The sequence below is a fragment of the Hirundo rustica genome, chromosome 12, assembly GCF_015227805.2.
Source record: "Hirundo rustica isolate bHirRus1 chromosome 12, bHirRus1.pri.v3, whole genome shotgun sequence".
NCBI classification, from domain to species: Eukaryota; Metazoa; Chordata; class Aves; order Passeriformes; family Hirundinidae; genus Hirundo; species Hirundo rustica.
This window is the reverse complement of record NC_053461.1, coordinates 17,600,272-17,624,023: the sequence shown is the minus strand read 5'-3', so window position 1 is coordinate 17,624,023 and position 23,752 is coordinate 17,600,272. Positions and strand designations below refer to the sequence as shown.

Sequence of the window (23,752 nt, the reverse complement as noted above, 5' to 3'; positions counted from 1 at the left end):
TACATGGCAAAATGAATTCCCCCATTCCTCCAAACAACCGGGGTTTATTAACTGCGTGTTCCTTTGGTGTGGGCAAAATTAAAAATGGGCTTATGTTGCAAAACATTCCGTGCATCTTTCTTTCCTTTGACAACGTGGAGCTTAATGTGATTAACAACGTGGCAGCTCGTAGCAAGAGGAAAAACTAATTGTTGAGGTTTTGTTCTTTTGGTTTTTTTTTCAATATACAACCCCCCCCCCAACGATCCAGGAATCAATTTGCACCCTGGGAGGGTTCCCCCAGCAGAGGGTTGGGGAGCAGGGTGGCCTGCCTTCATTTCCCTTTCAATGTGAAACTCCTGCAGCCCTGGGTAGCCAGGCTTTTTTATTGTTATTTTTTTAATGTTTAACTATAACCACTGGGACTGGAATCAGAGCTTCTCGGGGCCCAGTATGAATATTAATGAGATGCTGGGCCATGGAGTTCCTGGCTGATTTTGACAGTTTAAAGGATCAGTTAGTTAATTAGAAGATGACATGGCACATCGCATCCCTTGGCTCCGTCCTGCCTTCTGTCTCCTCTTTTCATTTTCTTTTTTGACATGTTAGATTACATCATTACTTGTAGTTTCACTTGTTAGCCACACCATGAAATGAGACTATTTTAAGCTGTAATTATTGTGATTTCTCTCCTCCGCTAAGAACATGAAACTCAAAGAAAGCAGAGAGCAACTTGGACTTCAAAGACTTAGGGATACATGCCTGGCAGCTTATAACCTCCTAACTACAGCCAAGAAACAGAAAAAAAAATTAAATAGCACAGAAAATTGTATTGATCATCGTACTGGCAACCACTGTAGGGTTTTAAGTAGGCAGCCCCATCATCTGGGCTTCATCTGTGACTTAATTAATGTTTTCAGAGGTGTATTTCTCAGAAATCCAGAGTCTCTTCCCCCCAGCCATGCCTCTGATATGTGTGTGCAGTCCAGTACATTTGTGTCCTAAACAGACTCTGAGTTTTCTGTCATCATCGTGGTCACAACAGACACAAATAAGTTGAAAAGAAAACGCAGCACTCTGCAGAACCCCCTTCTTTGGGGAAACAACAGGGGAGAGCAAAGATAGGCAGGGGATAAGAAATGCCGCTGAAATCTTACTTCTCATCTATACCTGATACCCCAAAACTGCAACCCAAACCATAAAAATATTTACAATAAATACAGTCACACCGTAAATCACACAAACTTTCAAGTTCTGCACCTCAGGTTCATGCTGCAGTCAGCCACCAGGATGAAAATTCTGGACACGTGATACAACTTCGAAAGAAACACAGCCACTTATTTTGCTTTCTACTAGATAATCTCATTAATTAATATTTGTATTCTCACTTCCATTCTGTAGGTAAAATTCTTATCAATGACGTTGGTCTGTTTCTGCAGAGAAATGCAGAGAAACACCAGTCTGCAGGAAAATTGGAATGCGGTTTCTGGATTAGGGAAAACACTGAGGCTTCACTGGAAATGACGAGATTAGTGGGTGAATGTGTCTTCTGATAAGAATGATCGTTTCTGGGTTATGATATCCTGTGTACCTTGCTTTTTTTCTTTCATCAAATATTTACATCTGTGTATTCATTTCAATACCTGATCAATACTGCTTATCAGAATGTGTATTTTAAAGGAAGAAATGGCAGAGGAAGTACAGCTGTGGGATAACTCCATGCAGTTGGCCAATACAAGAGTCAATGTGGGTAATTTATGTCTTTCATTAAGGTAAACATTGATCCACAGGGCTTCCCAGAAATACAGTGCAGATAACAGGTGGAAATCACTTCCATTGCCACTGAGGATGAAGCCAGGTGATGTGACCTGGAGAAGGAACAAAACTGGGAGTTATGTGCCCTCCAACAGGGATTAATGCTTCGACTTGATGAGCTCAGAGGTCTTTTCCAGCCTAAATGCTTCTATGATTTTCCTCATTGAACCAGAATTCCTTGTTCAAGACTTGCCAGGTTAAGCGTAAAAAGTGTCCTTCTTGTGTCAGAGAAGGCACTAATGCTTAGTGTCTTTCATCCAGTCAGTGTTTTTGCAATAGGATTGATTTTATAATGAAATGAGACGTGAACCAGCACCTCTGCAGCTCCATAGGCTGGTGAGATTACATTGCAAAGAGGATAAACGGGAAGCAAAAATTGCTGTGTGTTGTTGGTGTATTTCATGAGCTAAACAATGGAAATCTGCACTGGGTGGGACCTGAGCCACCTTCTGTATCCTCCCATGGCTTCAAGATTGGTGGTGCTGGGAGGGCACAGGTGAATTCCCAGCACAGACACAGCCTGGCTCTGGGATTGCAGCCAGCCAGAGTCCCCATTTCCCTCTGTCCCCCTCCTCTGACCCCACACACCTGATGTGCTGCTGCTGTACTTCTGCTGCAGCACCGACTCTGCTGCTGCCTCACGTGCCCAGCAGAGTCACTGCTGTCCCCTCTGAGAGCGCACAGTGGAATTAATCACACACACCAGCTCTGGAATTAATGCCAATCTCCTTCAGTGAAAACACATCTTTCCCAACTTCAAAGACAGAAATGAACACTTACATTTCCTTTGTTCCTAAAAGACTCAAATCCTGTCTCATTGAAGGTCCGCTCGTCTCCTGGGTCTTCCCTTCACAGGAGCTCTAGCTGAGAATTAGCAATCAAACCCTTCACTGTCCACCTGAACCTAGAAATGAAAACAAAGGCAAACATATAAGCAAGTCCTTTCATTCTGACTGCCATTTACTGCTAATACTTTATATTCCCACATATTCTTTTCATCGGGTGGTTAATATAAAACCTAATGAACCGTAGATGGCATTCCTGTTTTGCTCTGTTTCATATTAAGTGTGGAGCAGTAAAAACTGAGAAATGAAAGATAATATCTTTTCAAACAGAACTGGCTTAAAATTCTTAATATGAACACAGAAGCTAAAAGACAAAAGTGAAGACTGTGATCCTTAGCAGGTCTTGGCAGTTTCTGGCCATAGGTTATTAAGCATTATTCAGCTGACCCTAAGGGGAGTTCATCTGGAGACATTAAGGTCAGAGAGCAGAAGCACTTGGACACAGTCAAATGGATTTTACACCTTTGTATCTCTCTGACATTACTGTTTTGCTTCAGCAAACTGCCTAATATCAGATATATCCTACTGGGTACCTTTCTAAATCACTTCAATTTTCTTTGTCCCTGGGCTACAGTTATATGATCAGGAGCCAAAGCTATCACAGGCTATGATATACTATTTTACTTCCTTGTTTGTATTAGAATGAACTTTATTAGCTTTTGGGGCATGTGTCTATCAGTTTTAAAGATGAAGTACTATGTCAATAGTTTTTATGCAGCATTCAAGTTCACCAAATCATTTTGCGTGCTCTGAGATTATTAAAAGTGCGTTATCACTTTTACCGAAAACGTTCTTATTTTGAAATAACCATCACTCAGAGCAGCCTGTGCTTACCAACACTGTCTCTCTAAAGTGATATTTCACAGCAAAATCAAAATGAGGATTGATGCTCTGTAATTTAAGATTTGAGAGCACGTGAACCTTATAAACACAAGTGTGGAACTAACATTTGACTCCACACTCCTGTATTTTCATTATCCACTTTCTTCCTTTAAATCTTCCTAATTTACTATTGTATATTGTTGTAACTGCTAAGAATAACCACAGCACTTTCACCACGTAAAAACTGCCAATTTGTGCAAGCTCAAATTTGTCATTCTTTTTGAATAGTTAAATAACCCATAAAAAATTACAGAGATTAGTTTGGCTGTTGCAGCATCAAAACCAGGAAATCAAAGATGCTTTTTTGTGAGGAAGCTGAGGTTTCAGCTAACAGGGGAGAAGCTGTTGGAACACAAATCCAGCCTATAATCAGATTTTCTCACTTCCTTGCCAGCCTTCCGCACTTTTGGTTTTGTGGTTCGCAGTGGCTGCTTCCATTGTGTCATGACTGCAAAAGGGACGGAGGATTTGAGCTAAAGGATGAGGAGTGTGATCTGCCTCCAGGTCCTTCCCTCAGCTGGGCATTGCTAGGCTGGAAGTGTCGCAGCTGGCAGATGGTGATTTTGGAGCTGGTCATGCTTAGGTGAAGGAGCACTCCCTTTTTGATGAGTTCATTCTCTGGCCTCGGCAGCTCAAACCCCGTTTCACCCTGTTTCACCCTGTTTCCATCACGGTGTCATCGCTGTAAATCCAGCTTGGACACCCTCAGGTTCAGGGATCGCCTTCTGCCTTCAGCTTTGACCAAGACCTCTTGGCACTGCCGTGATCACACCCAGAGAGGCAGCGCAGGGGAGGAGGAGTTCCTTGGTCCGTGGGTCAGCTCTCCTGGTTCTCCCCATCACAAGGTCTCAGCGGCATATTAAACAGTTATTTACCCCATTCTGACCTCATCGTTCTGCTTCATGCAAGACTGAGTTAACCCAATAGTGTTGTACCTGCTGTATCCCTGCAGTGCTTACAGGGATGTGCTGTGGTGCTCCTGAGGCATCGCTGCCTTCCTCAAGTGGCATAAATTACAGAGATATTGGCCTTTCAAAGAGCTTTGAGGACAGAACAGTTCCTTCAGCAGTTTAACAATAAGTATCATTTCATTTAAGTTACTTCTGAGGATTGGAACTCTTTCAGAGATGCTAAGTGGAGCAAATAAGGATCTCAAGACTTCAGCATTAACTGATGGGAATAAAGCCAAAGTTTTACATTTGCTTTCACATCCTCTCTTGTGGTATGTTTTAGTTTAAATATTTTGGCTCAGTCTTGAAGCTTCCAATGCATAGGCAGTTTGCTATGCCCAAATGCAAAAAAGAACCCCACCAGAATTGAGATATTTTTGCTGGTTTATTTAGAATATGTATTTAATTATTTTGCCTGCACGATGCCATAAAAAATCCTGGTTTGTGTTCACTTATCCAACAATGAACTTTTCAGAAGGGCATTTTTAAATTAGATCCGCACTAATTACACGTATTATTGAGAACCCAATGCTTCACAGCTATCGGTGGGTTGTATTATTGACCATTTTCAAATAAACACAGGGAAAGCAGAACTCAGTCTCAACACATTCCCAACAGAGGCACTCGAGCTTTAATAAAGGTAACCCTATGGTTATAATTAAAAAACACCTTCTCACACTTTGAAAAATTCCAGATACTCAAGTTTGAAGTATGGCTGTGTAACACGGTTCTCTTTCACAGCGCTCTGGGTAACCATCATCTGTACAGTTCCATGACTTCTGTTTATTTAACACACCAAAGCAAGAATTATTTATAAAGTCACAGCTGTTCTTTTCCCTAGCTTTTGTTTCTCACAAGTCTTAAATATTTGTAAAAACAAGAAAAGTAATTAAAGTATTGATACATTAAGCAAACGCTTCCCTAACCACGCTGCTTAAATAGGAATCACTTGTTTAAACAGAACTTGCTAAGTATATGTACAGAAATACAACGTTAAATAGTTACTGCAGCGTAGGAAAGCCAACTCGCATTTAAAGAAACAAAATAAACAATGCCAAGCCATCACTGATATCGCAGGCAGGCACTCCAGCATTAGGAGCTCCCAGCCCCGAGCTGGGTTTGGTGTGTGGCCAGCTCTGTGCAGGAGCTGTGTGCCATCTGCTCCTCACACAAAGGACACGAGTTTATTCTTGCTGGTGGGAACTGCTGTCCAAGAGCCAGCCCTTGGCAGCACCAGTCCCTACCCTTGAAAAGCTGGCAGAAAGTGCTTTTTAGCCTTTGAGTTCCCTAATAATGATCCCCTCCAGGGTGCAGGTCCCTCATGAGTGCTTCATTTCCCTCTTTATTCTGATTCACCATCCCGTGCAGACAGGCAGGACACCTGAAGTGCATCAGTCTCCCGTGGATTCGCTTTACCTGCCAGCACAAGGCAGGCTTAATCGGGGAATAAATCAAACATTTAAACAGCAAAATTTATGTTAGGTTTATAGTTGCAAACCGAGAGATTGCAAATTGAAACTGAGACACGTGCAAAAAGCAAAACCAGCCCGTGCTCTGTGGCAGCATCCCCTCCTTGTCCATCCAGGACCTCCAGCTTCCCGGGAACAAGAGCAGCACCCTCCCCTTTGTGGTGGCAGTCTGGCTGCTTCCCACCTTCTTCTGTTCCCTGGGAATTAGCTTGTGGACACAAAAGCAAATGTCTGATAGCCGGAGCCAGGTATTGTGGTAAGGGGGATTTTGCAGCCGCAGTCACACACAGGCAGGCAGGGAGCAGTAATCTAGATAAATGCTAATGAAAGCTCTTGCTGGCACCTTGTGTATTCAAAGGCTATTTCCTATTGTTCCCAGTCAGCTGGCTCGCTGACTTCCCATTCAGCCTGGATTGCTCAGATTCAGCTGGGACCACTCTAACGTTCCCATTACAGTGATATAAACCCTCCACTGCCGTCCATTTGGTTCAGCTCGTTATCTGTGGCCCTGGCGAGACCACACATGGCACGTTGTTAGCACGGGTGTCACGACAGACCCCGTAAGGAGCTGCCTGCTCTGGACAGCCAAGGGAAGCCTGGGTTTACCTGCCCCAGGTGGTGATGAGGGTTCCTGTAGTGCACCAAGCTTCCTCGGTCAACGTGCCACAAAACAAGTCACGTAATTAGCATCCAGCCCGTCCCAGCAGCTCGTGTGGCTCTCCCTGCCTGGATGGGTCCAGCAGCGAGGAGCATCCCTTTGTTCTCGGTCTGCATCCTGCCATCTCACAAAGAGCCCCTAGGAAACGGAGCTGGCCTTCCTCAGAGCTGGCATCGCTCACTGAACTCGTTTAAAGCCTCGCAGGAATTCAACTGGAAGCTTGCAGCAACTTTGTGCTGAGAACACACAAATTGCAGCAGCTTAGGAGGAGCTGACCAAATTTAGCAGATTTCACAGGGACAACGCAAAACCATCCCGGTGCCAAACTTCAAATTCTTGTTTCAAGTTATGTTGATACTAAAACCCTCTTAAAGAAAGCATCCAGAATTTCAGAACACAAACTCTTTTTTCTCCCTGTAATCTTACTCTTAGAAATGACTGAAACTTCAGCTCGAGCGTCCCGTTAAAGGCAGAAATCAGCACTGAACAAAGCCCAGAGCACAAGTTTGCAGCCCAAACGTTTAAAATTTGGCAATGGGCTGTAAAAACCAGTCTATATTGACCCGAGGCAGTGCTACCATTTTTGCCTATGAGATGAACAGGGGAAATTCAAATTATATTTCAATAATGGAAACATCTCCAGTGAGATGGGCACTGGCCTGGCTCCAGGAGCAGCTCGTTTACCAGGGTGAGCTCTTTGCTGCTGGGGCTGTGGCAGCTGGAGAATCCCAAACATCACATTTATGGGACCCTCCACTCGCACATCAAAACAAGCTTTCTGCTGGGCTTACTCTCCTGGTCTGACTTAGGGATTATCTCTCTGAATCAGAAGAAACATTATCTCCTGCAGTTCATCACGTTGCTATAGGGAAAAAACAAATAGGTGTGTTTCCGTTGAAACTGGAAATAAACTGTCCTACATGTTTCTGGTTTATTTCTAAGCAGATCCAGCTGTGTGCTGTTCCTAAAAAAAGAAAATTCCAGACTGACCTCAGCCACCTGAACAGAGCACTAACATTTATTTAAATTGCATCTAGTATTTGAGAAGAAACTTAATTGCATTTAAGAAGAAAACCAAAATCACAGACAACATTTTTGGAAGCTTTACCTTAAGTCACTTAATCAGATTACATAACCAAAAAAATTATGTAATCAAAGCCACAAACTTTTTTACAATTTCCATAGAGTCTGAGGGGTTTTTAATTTAATTCACTTATCATCATCTTTTTCTGCTTTTAGGGAACACTAGCCCCCTCATTCAAGAATTTTCCAGTTGTTCAAGATCCACAGTCACTGGCTGTCAACCAGCTTTGGAAAAGCTGCGGTATGTGAGTGATATATCTGACCAGGAATAGCCTGAGTCACTCCTTGAGGGCAGCAGTAACATCCAGGCTTCCTCTGCCTTCACCCAACCTTGCAACCTCTGCCATCGAGGCAGCAGTTCTCTCAACACAGTCACAGCTCAGGGGAAAAGTTCCTACTTGCTTTTGTGTGTTTGGCAGGGATTTCAGTCACAGGTGGGACTGGAAGGGACCCCTGGAGATCATCCAGTCCAACCCCCCTGCCACGGCAGGGTTATGCAGTCCAGGTTGCACAGGATGATGTCCAGGTGGGTTTTGAACAACCCCAGAGAAGGAGACTCCACAGTATCCCTGGACATCTGCTCCAGGGCTCTGCCACCCTCACAATAAAGGTTTTTCTCATATTTAGATAGAACTTCCTGTGTTTCAATTTATGCTCATTGTCCCTTGTCCTGTTGCTGGACACTACTGAAACGAGGTCTCCTTTCTTTCTGTTCTTTGTTTCTTTCTGTGAGCAGGCAAATTTTGCTACCAAAATCAAGTCCCAGAGTCAGGGAACCCCTTCTTGTCAGTCCCTGTTAACTAAAGTTGTACTAAAGCATGAACTGCATTGCAGCAACTGAACATTGTAATGCAAACTGTGAGTCAGTGCCATTGTTGCAGGAACTGAATATTCTACAAGATCCCTACAGCAAGCACCTGTGGACAGAGTTTGGGCAGAAAAGATGGTCCTTGCACATTTCCCTTGTGATCCACAGAAACTCACTGAGCAAATAGTCAAAACCAGTCAGATAACCAGGGCCCAGGCTCCATCCAGGCTCCCCGTGCAATGCCTGTGGGAATGGCACCCCGGTCTCACTCCTGGCTGCTCTGTCATATTCTCTTCTTTACGGCAGAATGAGTTGCTGTGAGGTTATAAAAAGGCACCCCCATCTGAATGCTTAAACAACTGGGAAAATTACGGTCAATCCACACTCCCAACACCCAGTAGTGCTTCTCATAGACTGGAAAATATCCATAAAACCTCTGAGTTACGAGTACTTTTCTAGCTCATTGGGCAGTTCACTGCTGTCTTATCCTTTACATCTGCGGTGTGGGTTTAGTGCAGATCTACGCACTCAAATGCTGAGTACTTGTAAATGCCAGACTGATTTTTATTGTGCGTATTTTTATAATCTCATAAAGTTTATATTTTTAATATCACAGATAATATGTGAACCTGCCATTTACATCACTCAAATGCACAATGGGAGTCGGTAGCATAAATGGCCATTTTTCACTTGGAATACATATTAATCTAAAGCTAATCTATATTAATACGAGGTACTTTTTTTTGTTGAGTTGGGGTTGTTTTTTTTTTTTTTCCCTAAATCCACATACATTCCCATATATCTTCTCTGCTTTGCAGCCAGGTCCTAAGGCTGTGGAGGCTTTCAGGGACAGAGATGCCTTTCTCTGTTGTTAAACACCCAGTTCAGTCAGCTGCTGCTGTAAAACTGAGGCTCTCAAATAACACCACAGTCCAGGAGGGAAATAAATGCTACTGAGCACATTCAACTTCACCATGGCTGAGTTCTGTACCATGACATTCATTTCTTTGTGCCTTACATTTAAACCCTTGCCTCCCAGCCTGCTGAAATGTGGGAGGAATTATCCTGAGGGACCGCAGTAAAACGCAGCCGTGTTTATTTGTAATTGCTACAAAATGGTTTACAAAATTGTTAGTGTCCTTTATTATGCCTGCTACTGAAGCACTCGCCTGTTAATTAGAGAAATTTCAGCTGTCATAGCTGGCAATTATAGCTTGCGTATCGCTGTCTGTTATGAATAGTCAATGAGAGCTGATTAATATGCATGAGTGGCGGTATATAGCCGTGCCTGGGAGCCGGGAGAGGCAGAGGGAGCGAGCGGTGAGCTGAGAGCTGGGCACGGGCAGAGCTCCGCGCTTCTCCCAGCACCAGCACCAGCACCAGCACCAGCGCCGGCTCCAGCCGCCTCACCTGCGGCTCCCAGCCCCACCTGGATGTGTGCTGGCCCCAGGCATCGCTCTGGCTGCTCGGGGGAATAAGGAAGATCCTTTCCGCCGCTTGAATTTAAACATGGGATGCAGTTTGTGCGCTCTGCAGAAGCCAGAAGAGCAGTACAAGTTGCTGTATGAAGTTTGTCAGGTAAAGGATTGGGTTTCGTTTCTAAAAGCGAGTGTTCTCTTTTAGGCTTGTGGCCAGTGTTAAGGGCAGGGAAGCTGGAATACCAGGAACGGGAAATGAAAGTGTGTTTGCCTTGTTTTTGAAATCTGTGTGATAATGATTGTGGTTTTAGGCTGTATCTTCCCATTTGCATGTGCAGAATGTCAGATATTTAAATGTGGCTATTATACATCAAACTTTTCACAGAACTTTCATCACAAAATAAGACTCTGTTTGTTTCTCCAGTGTATATTAGGTTAAATCTCTTGTCAAGGGTCATGGCTCGGTCACACACTCCTTGCACAAGTGGGGAAGATGCACGAGGAAGGTTTTGTACCTGTTTACGAGTACCTAGAGCCACTTGTTTGTGTGCAGTGGTGCTCAGTCTGGTCTGTGCCTGTCCCTGGGGGTTTGGATCTGCTTGTTGTAGGTGTCGCACCTTGATGCGTAAAAACATCAGCCAACAAACAGATTTGACTGGAGGTTAAAACTACTGCCCTACAGATCTTTAGATACCTAATCACTCATATGAATCTTCTGAGAAGTTTTCTGTGAATGTTTTAGCACATCAACCTCTATTGCAAAGATTTTAGTTCGTGTTTCTGCTTTTCCTTCTGCCTGCCTCTGAAATTCCTTACTCTGTCACGTCTACAGTACAGTTTGGACTGAGGTAGTGGGATGGAGCCATGCGAAGTGATGGGCAGGTGTTTTAGGATGTATTCCTGCAGGTCTCCCTGAAAATACAGGCATGTACACTCCTAGTCAGTACTGAAACGTGGATTGGGTTATCTGTACAAAGACTCTGAGTGGACAGACACTGCCCAGATCCTTCTAGCTGCACTTTCCCCCCCTTGCCATTCCTGAGCTGGTTTAGGCTAAGTGACAATTGCTGGGTGACATTCCCAGCTCTGCTCCGTGCTGCCGGCAGAGGGAATTGCTCAGCAATCCCGTGTCCTGCTGCCTTCCCACCTGCGGCTGATCCCAGATCCTGATGTCACTGACGGCAAAGTGAATAAAAGATGTGGTCTGTATGTTATGCTAGTAGCGAAGTGATTAAATTTTAACCACGTAGTTGTGATCTAATTCTCGCTCGCTCACCCGAAGGATGCTGACGCTTTGCAGAATTTAAAAAAAAAAAAAAAAAAAAAAAAAAACCTGTGGCTGCAAATAGAAAGACATGTTGACTGTCATTTCTATTTATACCAGCACACTTCCACATGCTAAGCTGCCGTGCATGTGATGGGGGGAGGAATTTTTGAGGGAGGTGATCAGATTTTTCAGGCAGTGTTCTGAACTGAGAAGCAGTTGCAGATGCTGCCTGCAGCAGCACACCTGGGGCCAGGTATGGTTTGTGTGAATGCTCCACTCAGATACAGCAGCAGTTGTGGGAATAATTCCTTATCCTGCCAGGTTTTTGTGTAGTCTGGGTTTGGGGACTGTCAGTGAGTCACACTCAGGAGTGCAGCAGCCAGGACAGACTGAGACAGCACCCGATCACAAACGGTGTGATAGCAAGCTCAGGGAGTTTGCTTGATTTTTGTCGTGAAGGGAAGGTGGCAGAGAACCTTTGCAACTTACTGACGTCTCCCGACAGATGCAGGACAACATTCTCTAAATGCATGTCCTGAAATCAGTCCCAGGAACAGTTCCTGCTGATATCTGAGATGACTGAACTATCCAGTGCCAGCTGCAGGTGCAGATCCCTGGCAGGAGTTTGGTTTTAGAATTCTGTCAAGCTGCAGAGTGCTGCAGCCTGGTTGCAGCAATGTGAGTGCCCAGTGCTCCTCATTAAGTATGGAAGTCTTTTGGGAAACACTGTTGGAATACCCTCAGTTTCCACAGAAGTGAAAGGTGCATGTAATCCTGTAAAACTGGGGTTTCTAACATAGTAAAACCTGAACTGTTTAAGACCATAATCCCTGATTATTCTAGAATATAAATAACTGTGCAAAATTATTTTAACAGGAGTCTACTTTGATTTCTCTCTTTCGCAAGATAGGAAGGAAGGAATTCTATAGCTTATGGAGCGCATCCAGATAATTATATGTCACTACAACTATAAAAATACGTCCTCATGTAACCTACACACAAGAGCAATCACTTAAAATTTAACAGCGAGCGAGGTGAAGGATCACTGCCATTTAAAATTACAGAATATAGAAGATAAAAGTTTCAACATCTGCCAACAGTAGAAAACGTTTCTTACAGTGGTTTTTTGTGTCATCCGTGTAACCCTAATCTCATGTGATAAGAAGGCATTGCTATTTAAGAAATCTGAGATAGAGAAAATTTACATAACTTGATTTTAGGGAATATTGAGCATCATTACAAATAAATCTCCTTAGCCTCATTTTTTAAAAGTTCATGACTCTGAGATGTAGGAATTCGAAAAACACTTGAAGGAATTAATAATAGTACATACTGGACTTTCTCTCCTAGGCCAAGAGCTTTAGTGTGGCTGGGAAATTAATGCTTCCATAAATTACAATTCCAGAAGGTCCGGTACGGCTGGCTCTGTAAGTCCTCTAACAGTGAGCACAAAGAGGATCAAATATACCAGGGCTCAGGCTTTATCCCTTCCTCATCCATAGATAATTCAAAGAGATCCTCTTCATTAAGGGCTTTGGCACATTGCCTACAATTTCTTTTTGGGCTGCTGTGAGCTTAATGATGCAGAACAATGGTCTTCCCTCTTGTTGAGCACTTACCTTATTGTACCTTTAATCACATCATAAAAGCCAAATGAAGACACCTCGTCATTAGAGTCTGTTGTAGCTGTGCATATCGATGCTTTGTGCCACAAATACAAAGGGGACTGTGGCAGCTTGGAGCCTTGATGCAGGGCAGTGTCAGCACTGAGGAGCGTGGCAGCAATGGGGTGCATATCCCATCTTAGATGTATCCTAAAGTTCATTTCCCAGCTGAATAGAGCACATTAAATGAAGTGATATACACTATTAGATTTTGGGGTGTCTGGTTAAATGGAAATCTTCTTCAGAAGATACTAAAAGTTGTGAAAGTGGAGGGAGAAGGGGTAAGAAAGACAGCTGGGAGTGTGTTTAACGCCAGGTTTTTATGTGCTTTTCTCAATGTCATCAACTCTTGCATAAACAATAATAGAAATAAGGGCTTCTCCCTTTGTATGGAAATTCCTGAGGGACCAAAAAGTAAACTCCATTGATCGGAGAAAGCTTACAGAAGAATGAGTCATCTGAGATAGAGCTTTTGAGCCTGCAAAATAGAGTAAAAGTTTAAGCCTGCAATTTAAGGAACTTTCTCGGTACCTGTTTAACACTAAGCTCACGTTGCCCTCAGTCTGGGAGGTAAGCACCCAGTGAGATCATTTCCTGAATGGACAAAGTGTTTTACAGAATCCTCACAGCAGCACAGAATGGTTTGGATTGGAAGGGACCTTAGAGATCCTGTGATTCAACTCTACTGCCATGGGCAGGGACACCTTTCACTGGAAGAATTTCCAAGGATGTCAATGCAGAAACTTAAATCACAGACAGAACTCTAAGCTTGCATGGGCAATGCTCAAAACTGTTCCCTGGGATTTAGGATGATGGAGTTCCTCCAGTGCTTGCAGTGGGAAGATACCACAGGAACAGCCCATCAAAACTGGCACTTGCAGCTGAGAAAGCCTGAGATGAGTGAGCAGAGAGCCCAGCCCCTTCCTCCAGGCTGTCCCTGCAGGGTAAGGACAGGCTGGCAGGAAACAAGCTCATGTTGCCACTGCCCTTGGTTCAGCTGAGCCGAGGTCAAAAGATCCTGCTCCGTGATTGTTGAGCTGGCATCCCTCACAAATACTAAAGTTCATATATAAATAAACAGTTGTTGCCGTGATCTTTCAGCATGTCGGAAACTTAAAAGCCTCACTCACATGCTCCTGGCTTGGCACGTCCCTGAGACATGGAAAAATGACAGTGTTGGTAAAAAAAACAGTTGTGGACAAGCTGGATTTGTGTTTTAAACCAGACTGAGATGCTCTGTGGCCAAGATTATATAAGCACCAAGGTCAGATACAAATTCTGTGCTAATGAGAGGTCAGCAGTGATGAGGAACAAGCCGATGCTGTTTTCCAGTGTCATTGCTTGCAAGGCACTTTTCTCCAGCAGAACTCCCACACAAACCTGCTGCACTGAGCTAATCACCAGTGCAGGGCCCTTTGCCATCAGAATTCCATTCACACGTTCAGACTTGAGAAAATGAGACCAAAGTAATCAATCAGTAAGAAAGCCTAATTCAAGGAAACAGTCTAACTAGACTTAAACCTACTGAGCAATGATGTTATCCTAAAGCAGGGCCAAAGTGAGGCTTGCCAAAATAAATATTCAGCTCAAAAAAAAAAAAAAAAAAAAATCTAATCAAAACTGTAAGATTTGGAAAACAGAAATAATTGCCTCTGTACATATGCTTTTCACACCCTCAAATTTAATTGGGCAGCCAGAGAATTAGTTGCTCTACATTTCAGTGGTTTTCCATGTTAAGACCAAAGTGGTGGTGCCAATTATAGGGAACTGCTCTACTTGAAATACAGTGTATGGCTTCAAGTGCTCGGTATGTGCAGCCTGTGCTGCAGCTGAAATTAAAACTAGCGCTGAAGTTCGATTCTGTCACTTCACTACCATTAAACTTGACCTCAATAACAGTTGTGAACCTATCACACTTACTTCAAAGTAGGCATGTGTTTGCTTAAACAAGATGTTAATTCCGAGGGCTTTGTTCTAGACGGGATTTTCTACTGCAGAATTAGTTCAGCTGTAGAAAAACTCTGCTTGACAGACTGGAGACTCATAATCTTCAGAAAACTGCCCTTTAATGATCATGGCGCCTGTCTGTGGCTCACAAGTCCCCTTTCCTAATTAGACATTTACCAGAAACTGGCAATTGAAATTTTCCTCTTCACTTGATGATGAATAATGCAATGCCTCTGTTAGGATTTCTCTGGAAGATACTCTTTGTTGTAAAGTTAGAGGAATATTTTGGCCGTTAAAGGAATATAAACAAGATCTGATACAAAATAAACAAATGCCTAATGGTCACCTGTGATACAAATGCATAATTTGACCTACTTTGCACATGAAATGTCTCACTGCTGCATAATCTTCCTAAAATCTACAGTGCCTTTCATCTTTGCAGTAGGCTCATGGATTTATTCGGATTTTTTTTAAATGATGAATGATTGAAGGGATGAGTTTTGTGATGCTTTACACTTACACATCTGTTTAATGTTATGAAGCAGGTGGAGGAAGTCACAAGGGAGAAGGAACCAGGGACAATCACTCTGTGCTTTACTGTCACATGTCAGACATGGGCTGGGAAAAAAGGAAACATATGGAGTAATGAAAAAGTGCAGACTCAATAAATGTGTTTTGTTGCATTCATTAATAATGGAACAAAAGGTCAGGCTTCATTTTCACTGGGACAGGGCAACTCTACAGTTACATGAACACTTGGGTTGGTCCTTGCAGAGATTTGGTGGGTAAAGGGAAGCAGATCCAAGCCCCCTGGAACTTGGTCATGAGTCAGGAATTTAACAGGAGAGGGGCTGAATAAATCATATCAAAATATACATAAACACTAAATATTACACTACTCAATAGTTTAAGCAGTGACGATTGAAGAAAAACTTCCTATTAATATGGAATATCTTTAGGCAAAAAGCCAGATGCCACCATCCAAAACACGAAGGGTCAGAATCAGGGCACTCGTTTCATCCTTGTGTCCATACAGGGATAATCCTGGGTAGGGACACAGAGGTTTTTGAACATGCTGTCCACTGGCATTGGAACTGGGCACTAATATATCCAAATTATCCCAAATAATAACAAAAACTACAAATAGAAGAGCTAGAAGAGGGTTTTTTGCAACTTCAAACCAATATTCTGTACATTCCCGCAAAGTGAAAATGCGAACAGTGTTTTAGAGAAAGCAATCATTCCTGTGTTGGAAGATCACAGCTGACAAGAGTTTTTATATTTGGCTGAGGTGCTTCAGAGTTCAGCAGAAGATCTTGTATCGGACCCCGTCCATCTGTGTGACTGCCATCAGATTTAGCCAAAAGCAAAGGAAAATGAAGGTATTTTTATCCCTGCCACACTGTGAGAACTCATGGCCATGGCAGCGTGGAGGGAGGTGGTAGTGGTGGGACTCCTGCCTACACGAGCCTTTCTGAGGTTCATTTTCTTCAGCTTGGCTTGTGAAAGACCCAAAGTGACAAAGCTGCTGAAGCAGCAAGGCCTCTCACTGAGAAACCCACTGGGATCTCTCACTGGGTTTCCTCAGATGGGTGTTGTTCCCATCTTTCCTTGGAACCAGCTTCATTAACCCTCTTCAACACAGGTGAACCTTGGAGCTGTCCAAAATGGCTCTTTCCCTGTCCTGCAGCACTGAGGCATTTGTGGAAGAAGGGAGGAAGGAGGGAACAGGGTGTGGGGAATTAGAATGATCCTAAACACGGTGCCTGGGATGGGAGGTTTCCGTTGTGCTGTGCCCTCCTGTGACCTCAGGCAGATCACACACTTGTTCTGTGTTTCATTTTGCATTTGTACAAGATTCCTTTTGTCTGTTTGCCTGGAGCAGGTCTCCAGAGGTAGTTTTTGCTGTGTTCTTGCCTCGTCTGATATGCTGCTAAAATGGTGTCAGTATTATTTGAAGTGCTGGTCTGTACACAAAAACTCTGATTTTAATTGAGGTATGGTGTTAAATATTGCCTTACCAAACTGTGGGTGCATGAAGGCCGTAATAGGGGAAAGGTCCCTCCAAATCTTAGTCTTTGGCCATTCCCTTTTTCTGTGGGAGAAAGGTGCTGCTCTACAGCGACCTTTGATCTCATTCAGTACAAGAACTGTTTCATATGCTACTGAAATTCAGCTTGAATCCACATAACATTGCACCCTCAACTAAAAGGGTTTTAATTTTTTCACTCTTATTGTGTGTTGTTTTAAACATAAATGTAGAATACACAGCTTTTTGAAAGTCGTCGTTCGTAAAATCTGTAATTTGCTGTACCAGATGCTCACATAGACATAGGTTTCGCCTCTTGGGAAAAGCACTTGTGGGAAGGGCAAGAGCATTTCCCAAGGAGCCACACTGGAGGTGCAGTGCTAGAGGTGGACAAAGCAGGGGATGTGAGAAAACGGGTAATTACACTTGCTGAATCCCAGTCATTAGTAATTCATGATTATTTATGGCTCATTTGTACCTCACTCAGACATCTCATTGATTGGCCCCCTCTGCTGCAGAAATGGCAGAGAGGGGCATTAAAAGGAAAGGCCTGTAAACTTCTGGCTGTGTTCTAGATGGCCCTGGGTTATTAAGCCATGAAAAGATACACAAAAGATCACCTAAACATAAGAAAAAATCGTTCCTGCCCTGATGTAAAGCCATTTAACATGATTAATGCATGCTTAAGAGAAAAAGGGCAACAAGTAAACTTTGCTTCTAGTGAAAGTCCAAGAGTCTCAGAAGCCCCAGCATTGCTCCGTGTTTTCATTAAAGCAAGTGATAAAATTCCCTGTGGTTTTATTTTGAGGAGCGATCCACAGGAGCAGAGCCTGAGAACCAAACCAAGAGCATCTTAGTATGCCACAGACAGTCCTGGCACTGCCTTGGTAATACGTAAATGTGCTAATTACTGGCAAAATAAAAAATTCCTTTATTTCCAGGGTCTTTCTCCCAAGATTTTCCATTTGCAAGTTAACGGTTTGGAGAACAAATGTATTCTGTGCTCTTAAGGAAAAGAATTTTTCCTCGGTCTGAACTGTTTTGTCATGGATGGCTCGCAAGGCAGAAGGGAAATGCTCACACATGGAAACAGTCTATTACTAAACAATATAATTCTGGGGTTTGGAAAAAGAGGGAGACTGTACATATGAGGGAAATAAAAGAGGGATTAGATGGAGCTGCAAGAAGAATTAACCTATATTTTGAACCTTTTTTCCTCCAGTTCCTGAGGAAAAGGGGAGTTATAAAATAGGCTTTTTGCTGCTCTCGCTTCTGTAAAAATCTTTAAAGTTGTGCTGCTTTTTCTTAGAATGCAGACTCCTTTAAGAACTTGCTAAAGAAGTGAATCAGACCATAAAAAGCATTTTAAATGGAGCATAGACGTCTGTAGTCTAACAGAACTAGCATTTTATAGTGCACTTCCCAAGGATTTGCATGAATTTCTACAAAGAAAAGCTGCTTACTCATTCTTAGGCAAAAAAGTTTTTTTCTCTGTGACATTTGTGAGGCACAGAAGAGCCAACAAGCTGTACAATGCATACAAATGTTTATCATCCGTGGCATTAAACCCACAGAAATCAGTCTAAATTAATGGAAAAGAATAATTTACTGAAACCCGTCTGGTTTCTTCTGTGTGCTCCCAACATCTCGAACACAACATTACACGCTATTGCTGCAAAAATAAAATACAAAATAATTGTAACTAAACTGTTCTGCACAGGGATTTTGTGGCTTTCTCAACCTTTCAGTAACTAATTCCACCAGTGCCTAAGGTCGCTTCATCTGTACCACTGCAGGTGATGTTTGCTCATGCCTGAGTGCTCAACTCCTCCATTCCCTGAGCATCCTCGCCCCACTTTTTCTTCTTCCAGCCTTTTCCTGTCACAGCCCTGTCCCAATGTCCCCTCCTGGGTGTGCTCCTGCTGTGGCTGCAAGTGGGAAACTGGGAATCAGCTCCAGGAACATCCCTGTGCGAGAACCCAGATGTGTTAATTGTGCCCTCACAGGAAAAGATAAATCTCCACTACTGGAGTTTCCATGAGCACTGCATCAGAAGGAAAAGAAAATCAGAACTGGTGGCAACCAGGAGGAAATTTTGTCCACTTGTAAACAAGTGTTGTATTTTGATACACCTGAAGGCCTCTAATTTATGTGTGCCATTAAAAAGTGGCAATTAATTAGCCTTCTCTTCCCACCCAGAGGAATAAAACATGTAAATCGCTTAGCTTGCTCAATAATTAAACAGCAGCTATTGGTAAAATTACATTTATCTAACAGCAGAACCTGCCTCATACCTCAAACAAAAATAAGAATGTGTTTTCTAGTAACAGAGAACAATTCTGTCATCCCAGCCTTGGCTGCAAATCCCCATTGCCTTGCCCAGGAGGCCCAGCCTTGTCCTCACAGTGTGAAGGCTGGAAAGTTCCAGCCTCTGGACCCTGTGCCAATTCTGACCTCAGGAAATTAGCATCTAAACAGTGGCACTTGGCTCAGGAATCGCTGGAGGATCCCAAACCTCTCTGGAGAATAGTTGTTAAAGTAAAAGCGCATATATAAATATAAAAACGTGAGAAAGTCTGTCCTTGCAAAAGGTGTTTCACTGTGACATATCCGGAATTAACAGAAGAAGGAGATTTCAACAGGAGGGTGCCAAATGCCTTGAACAGCTCCAGCAGAGAGAAGCCATTGTATATCCAATCCCTTACACACTCGCAGCACTGGAAAATTATATGGAAAGCCATCTAGTGAGGTAGAGCAAATTCTTCACAAGCCTGAAGAGATGTGAGGAGTTTTCCTGGTTTTTTCTTCTATATTTTTTTACTTTTCTCCTTGTTGAGAACATCATTGATCACAAATTAACACTGTTTTTTTGTTTTTTGTTTTTTTTTTTTTTTTCTACTTAATATGTAGCTACCAATTGAGAGAGATTTGGAAACAAACTAAGGAAGGCACTTGGGTCTTACCAACCCCACATCCCCCAAGATCCTTCTGCTGGTTTTTGCCCTTTTATCTCCGAGGCAGCACTCCAGCCTTTTTCATGGCTCTTAGGAGTCAAATCTCAAACTATACCCACATATTTGCTGCATTCACACTCCTAAGCTGTCATGGGATGTTCCTCAGCAATTCCTGATGTTTAGGGTTCCTCCGTGAAGTTCTGCTTCTTCCATTTGTGGCCAGATACAGCATATTAGATTTTTTTCATTCTCCTTTTCATTATTTCCTGTTTATTTTTCTGACCGTTTACTTCTTGGGTATAGGAATTAATGAGAGCTCCATGATCAAAATGAGAGTTTAAGACATTGTTTCCTTCTGTTTGTTTGCTGGGATCACCCCTTTGGATCTGTGCCATGGCTTCCCCTGTTGTGCCTTTGGGCATCTCTCTTTTTCTCAATTACAAATACACATCACTTCTACCTTAATTGACCATGGCAGCATTTTCCTTTCCATTATCTCAGTTTGGCCATGGAATGCTGGTGGCAACACTGGGCTTCATAACTTCTTGATTTGCTATTAATGTCCTCTCCCAGTCAGATCCTGAGCTGAGGCATTGCAAAAGCGAAACACCCCTTGACTCCAGTGAGCATCAAATCAAGCTCAAGTGACTATTTTATTTTCATTCCAAGTATTAAACCTTCCAGGAGACACAGGCCTCCCAGACAAGTTTATGCCATCTTTATCTATAGATTTTCTGCTGCCTCTATAGATTTCTTGGTCCTCTCTCCAGCCTACTTTAGTGCAGAAGAACATACAGTACATACTATAAAAATACTGTAAATGCTATTCTATTTCATTATCATTGCATAGCTTCTATTAATATATATATATTAATTTAATCATCCCTTCCTTATTTATTGTCTGCTCCTAAAACAGAATATCTGTGTCCCTGCCTCATGCAGTAGCTAAACCCATTATCTGGCTGCACCACAAATTTCATCCAAGTCCATTCAGCACGGTTTAACTCCAGTCACTGCACTTTATCTACAGCTCTCTCCATATTCAGTATATTTCCAGTGCTAAGAAGGTCCAAAAGCTAAACATTTCACCCTTTCAGACAAGTTAATTTATCCATCTTTTGTGCCATGAAAGATCCCATTGTCTCTGTCACATGGCGTGTTCCTCAGAAATTATGCATATTTGTCGTTTTTGGCAGTCTTCTGAACCGTTCATGTGCATGGATTTTTTTTTTTTTTTCCTGTGTTATTTCAGATGTAACTGTTTATAAGGAAAAAAATTGCTGAGCACAATTCAGCAGCATTAGGAAAAAAGTCTAGGAATATAAAGCCCCTTTTTTTTAACAAGGCTAAGCTGTATAGATTTATTTGTTTTATTTATTATGTATTTATTGGCTTTTAAGCACTGGGAATAATTATTTGTCAATTGTAACAATTTTTCCCCGATAGAAACTAAGCGTATTAGTATCGCCTATTTGCTAGATTTAGGATTAGCCACAAGTACTGACTCTTACACACACACCAGAAATCAGGCCATTGAGATCATCCCAGTATATTTCTCTTCTGCATCATTTTTTGTGCTACTAAGAATAAAACACCAATACCTGCTCCTTTTTCTAGACTAAAAAGCAATTTATCTCTGTTATGCATAAGCAGACTGGGGAATTACTGCTTTTTATAATCCAGATATTTAGCACTGCCATCCTCATTTCCCTTTAATGGAAAATGGTATTATTGGTGTGCTGAGATGGGAAATGCTTAAAAAAAATGTAATTACCAACTATTCACTGCTCAGTATTTACCACATATTATGGCACTTACTGCAGGTGTTTTAGGAACCCGATTCAGAAATGTAATTCCCTGCTGTAAAGCACTTTTAAGCATATTTTTGCATCACTGCATATTCTTTCATCATTTGCTAGGGCAGTTCTGAGCACGTCTCATAGATCAGCATCCACCACAGTGCTGATCAGAGCAGGACCCTGCAGAGCTAAAAGGATTCCACTCAGCTGGGGTTTAGGAACCAGGCTCTTGTAAGGGATCCACAGACTGACCCCAAAACCATTCATCATGTGGACAGCTGCTGTCCAGAGGACTGTTTGCCTAACATGATGTGGGTGCTGCAACAGCTCATAGAAATATTAACTTTTAAAGACAAAATCCCCAAGCACATGGTTGAAGTGGGTTAAGAAACTCATAGTAATAGCAGTCTAGTGACTTATGCTTTCATTTCACTGTAATCATTGCCATCTTATCAAACCCATACTTTAAAATTGTATACACATCAAATCTAGTTCTGCTTGTAGAGTCATCAATTTACCAACTGAAAGCTGAATGCCAGAAAGTCACAAACCTTTTCTACACAAGGTCCCTCTGCAGCGGGAGAGGGTTTAGATTAAAATTTAGCTGGCTCATCACCCCGGTTCTAAAATCTGGTCCCGTGTCCTTCTTCCTGGCTGTGCAGCACCTTTTCTTTTTTGTGGCATTATCAGCTTGCAGACAGGATAGTCAGGAAGCTGCTTGGAAATAATTCCTGTAGTAACAATTTATGACACAGTCCAGCTACTACCGCCTGTTCCCTGCATGACATCAACCTGTCCTTGAAGTTATGATTATTTATGTAACAATTGCATAGGAGAGCACAAAGAGGATGCCAGTCCATGGATTTGCAGAAATAAAAGTGTCCTAAGGAACCTAAATTAAAATCCAGACCTGTACTAAACTGTTACCAGGTTCATTACAGCATTTGGGAATGAACTGGAAGAGTGTCCTCAGCAGGATTTTACCAGATTTTCCTATAAAGATGGAGAAAGGATCTTCATAGTTTCCTGCTCAAGACTTATTCTGAGCACGTTTCCGAAAAACGTTATACATGGCAATTTAGTTTCTTTTATTTTGATTGCTTGTTGGGTTTAGTTGTACTGAGAAAATAAAAATTAAAAAAAAAAAAAAAAAAAATTTAGGATGTGCTCAGTAAAATGTACGGCGTTTAATTTGCATCAAATACTAAAACTCAAACCATAATCAGCATTTCCTTTTTCCAGAGAAAACATTACGCTGAACCTAATTTTACAGCTGTACAAACTGTTTTAAAGCAATCTGCTCAATTGGGCGAGTTAATGATATTTAATTTGACCGGGCCAAACTTTACATTACCGGGACCAATCGTGCACAGTGCAAGCGTTTGTGTGATGTAAATGTCATGCTAACACCTTCCCCTCTCAGCTGGCTTCACAAAAATCCTGGTGTCATCACCTCTCTAAGGCAAACCTAAGATGACATGTGGGGGGAAGAAGTGTTAGCTGCACAAGGTAATTCAGCAGGAATTTAGCCTTTTCAATCTATTCTGCACTCAAGTTAACCCTCTTGATATCAGCCAGCTTTTTTGCCCTGGGCAACATGTTAAGTAGAGGCTAAATTCAGTTATTGTGCTGAGTAATGTTCTCATTCAGGTTCCCCACTTACTTTAATGTGACCAAACATTACAGTGTGTACTTAGTGCAGTATGTGAATTCTCTTCTCAGCCCCCCAGTTCCATGGTCTGGCGTGGTCTCCTGTTATTTCTATCTACTGCTCCAAAATGGATTTTTTTATTGCAGTGACTGAGTACCACTGTCATGTTTCATCTGAAAAATTGTTTATCAGACACAAACGCATAGTTCTGTAGTTTTGATTTTGTTCAGCAAAGAGGTGAAGAGTCTAAAGAACAAACCAAAGCTGGGAGAAACTACAGGAGAATCAATAACTTGTTGTGTTTGAACAAGGGCTGAGGGATTTCTAACCTGCAAGAAACAAACGGGGTGCGAGTTTGCACTTCACCTCAAAGAGCGAGCCCAGTGAAGTCTATCAAAAGCAACGGCAGAGCAGAGGATTTGTAAAGTTACGGCAGTGAAAAGGGAAGATGAGAGATGGGCGAGATTGCGGGGATCGTTCCTGGCGCTGGCTGCACACGCCTTGGGACGGCTGCAAGCTGAGGCTTGGGTCACT

The 23,752-nt window shown here is 42.5% G+C and overlaps 1 protein-coding gene across 3 annotated transcripts in view; it reads left to right on the top strand.

Moving 5' to 3' along the window:
- PDZRN3 (PDZ domain containing ring finger 3) overlaps positions 1-23,752 on the top strand; it is a 131,209-nt gene that overhangs the window by 91,397 nt on the left and 16,060 nt on the right. The window contains exon 1 of one of the 3 annotated variants that reach the window (XM_040075886.2): positions 9,796-10,067. The exons of the other annotated variants lie outside the window; for them this stretch is intronic. Within the exon in view, the coding sequence (XP_039931820.1) occupies positions 9,999-10,067 (69 nt within the window). The 5' untranslated portion in view covers positions 9,796-9,998. Of the gene's footprint in view, positions 1-9,795; positions 10,068-23,752 lie in introns of those variants that run through there. 3 annotated transcript variants of the gene reach the window in all.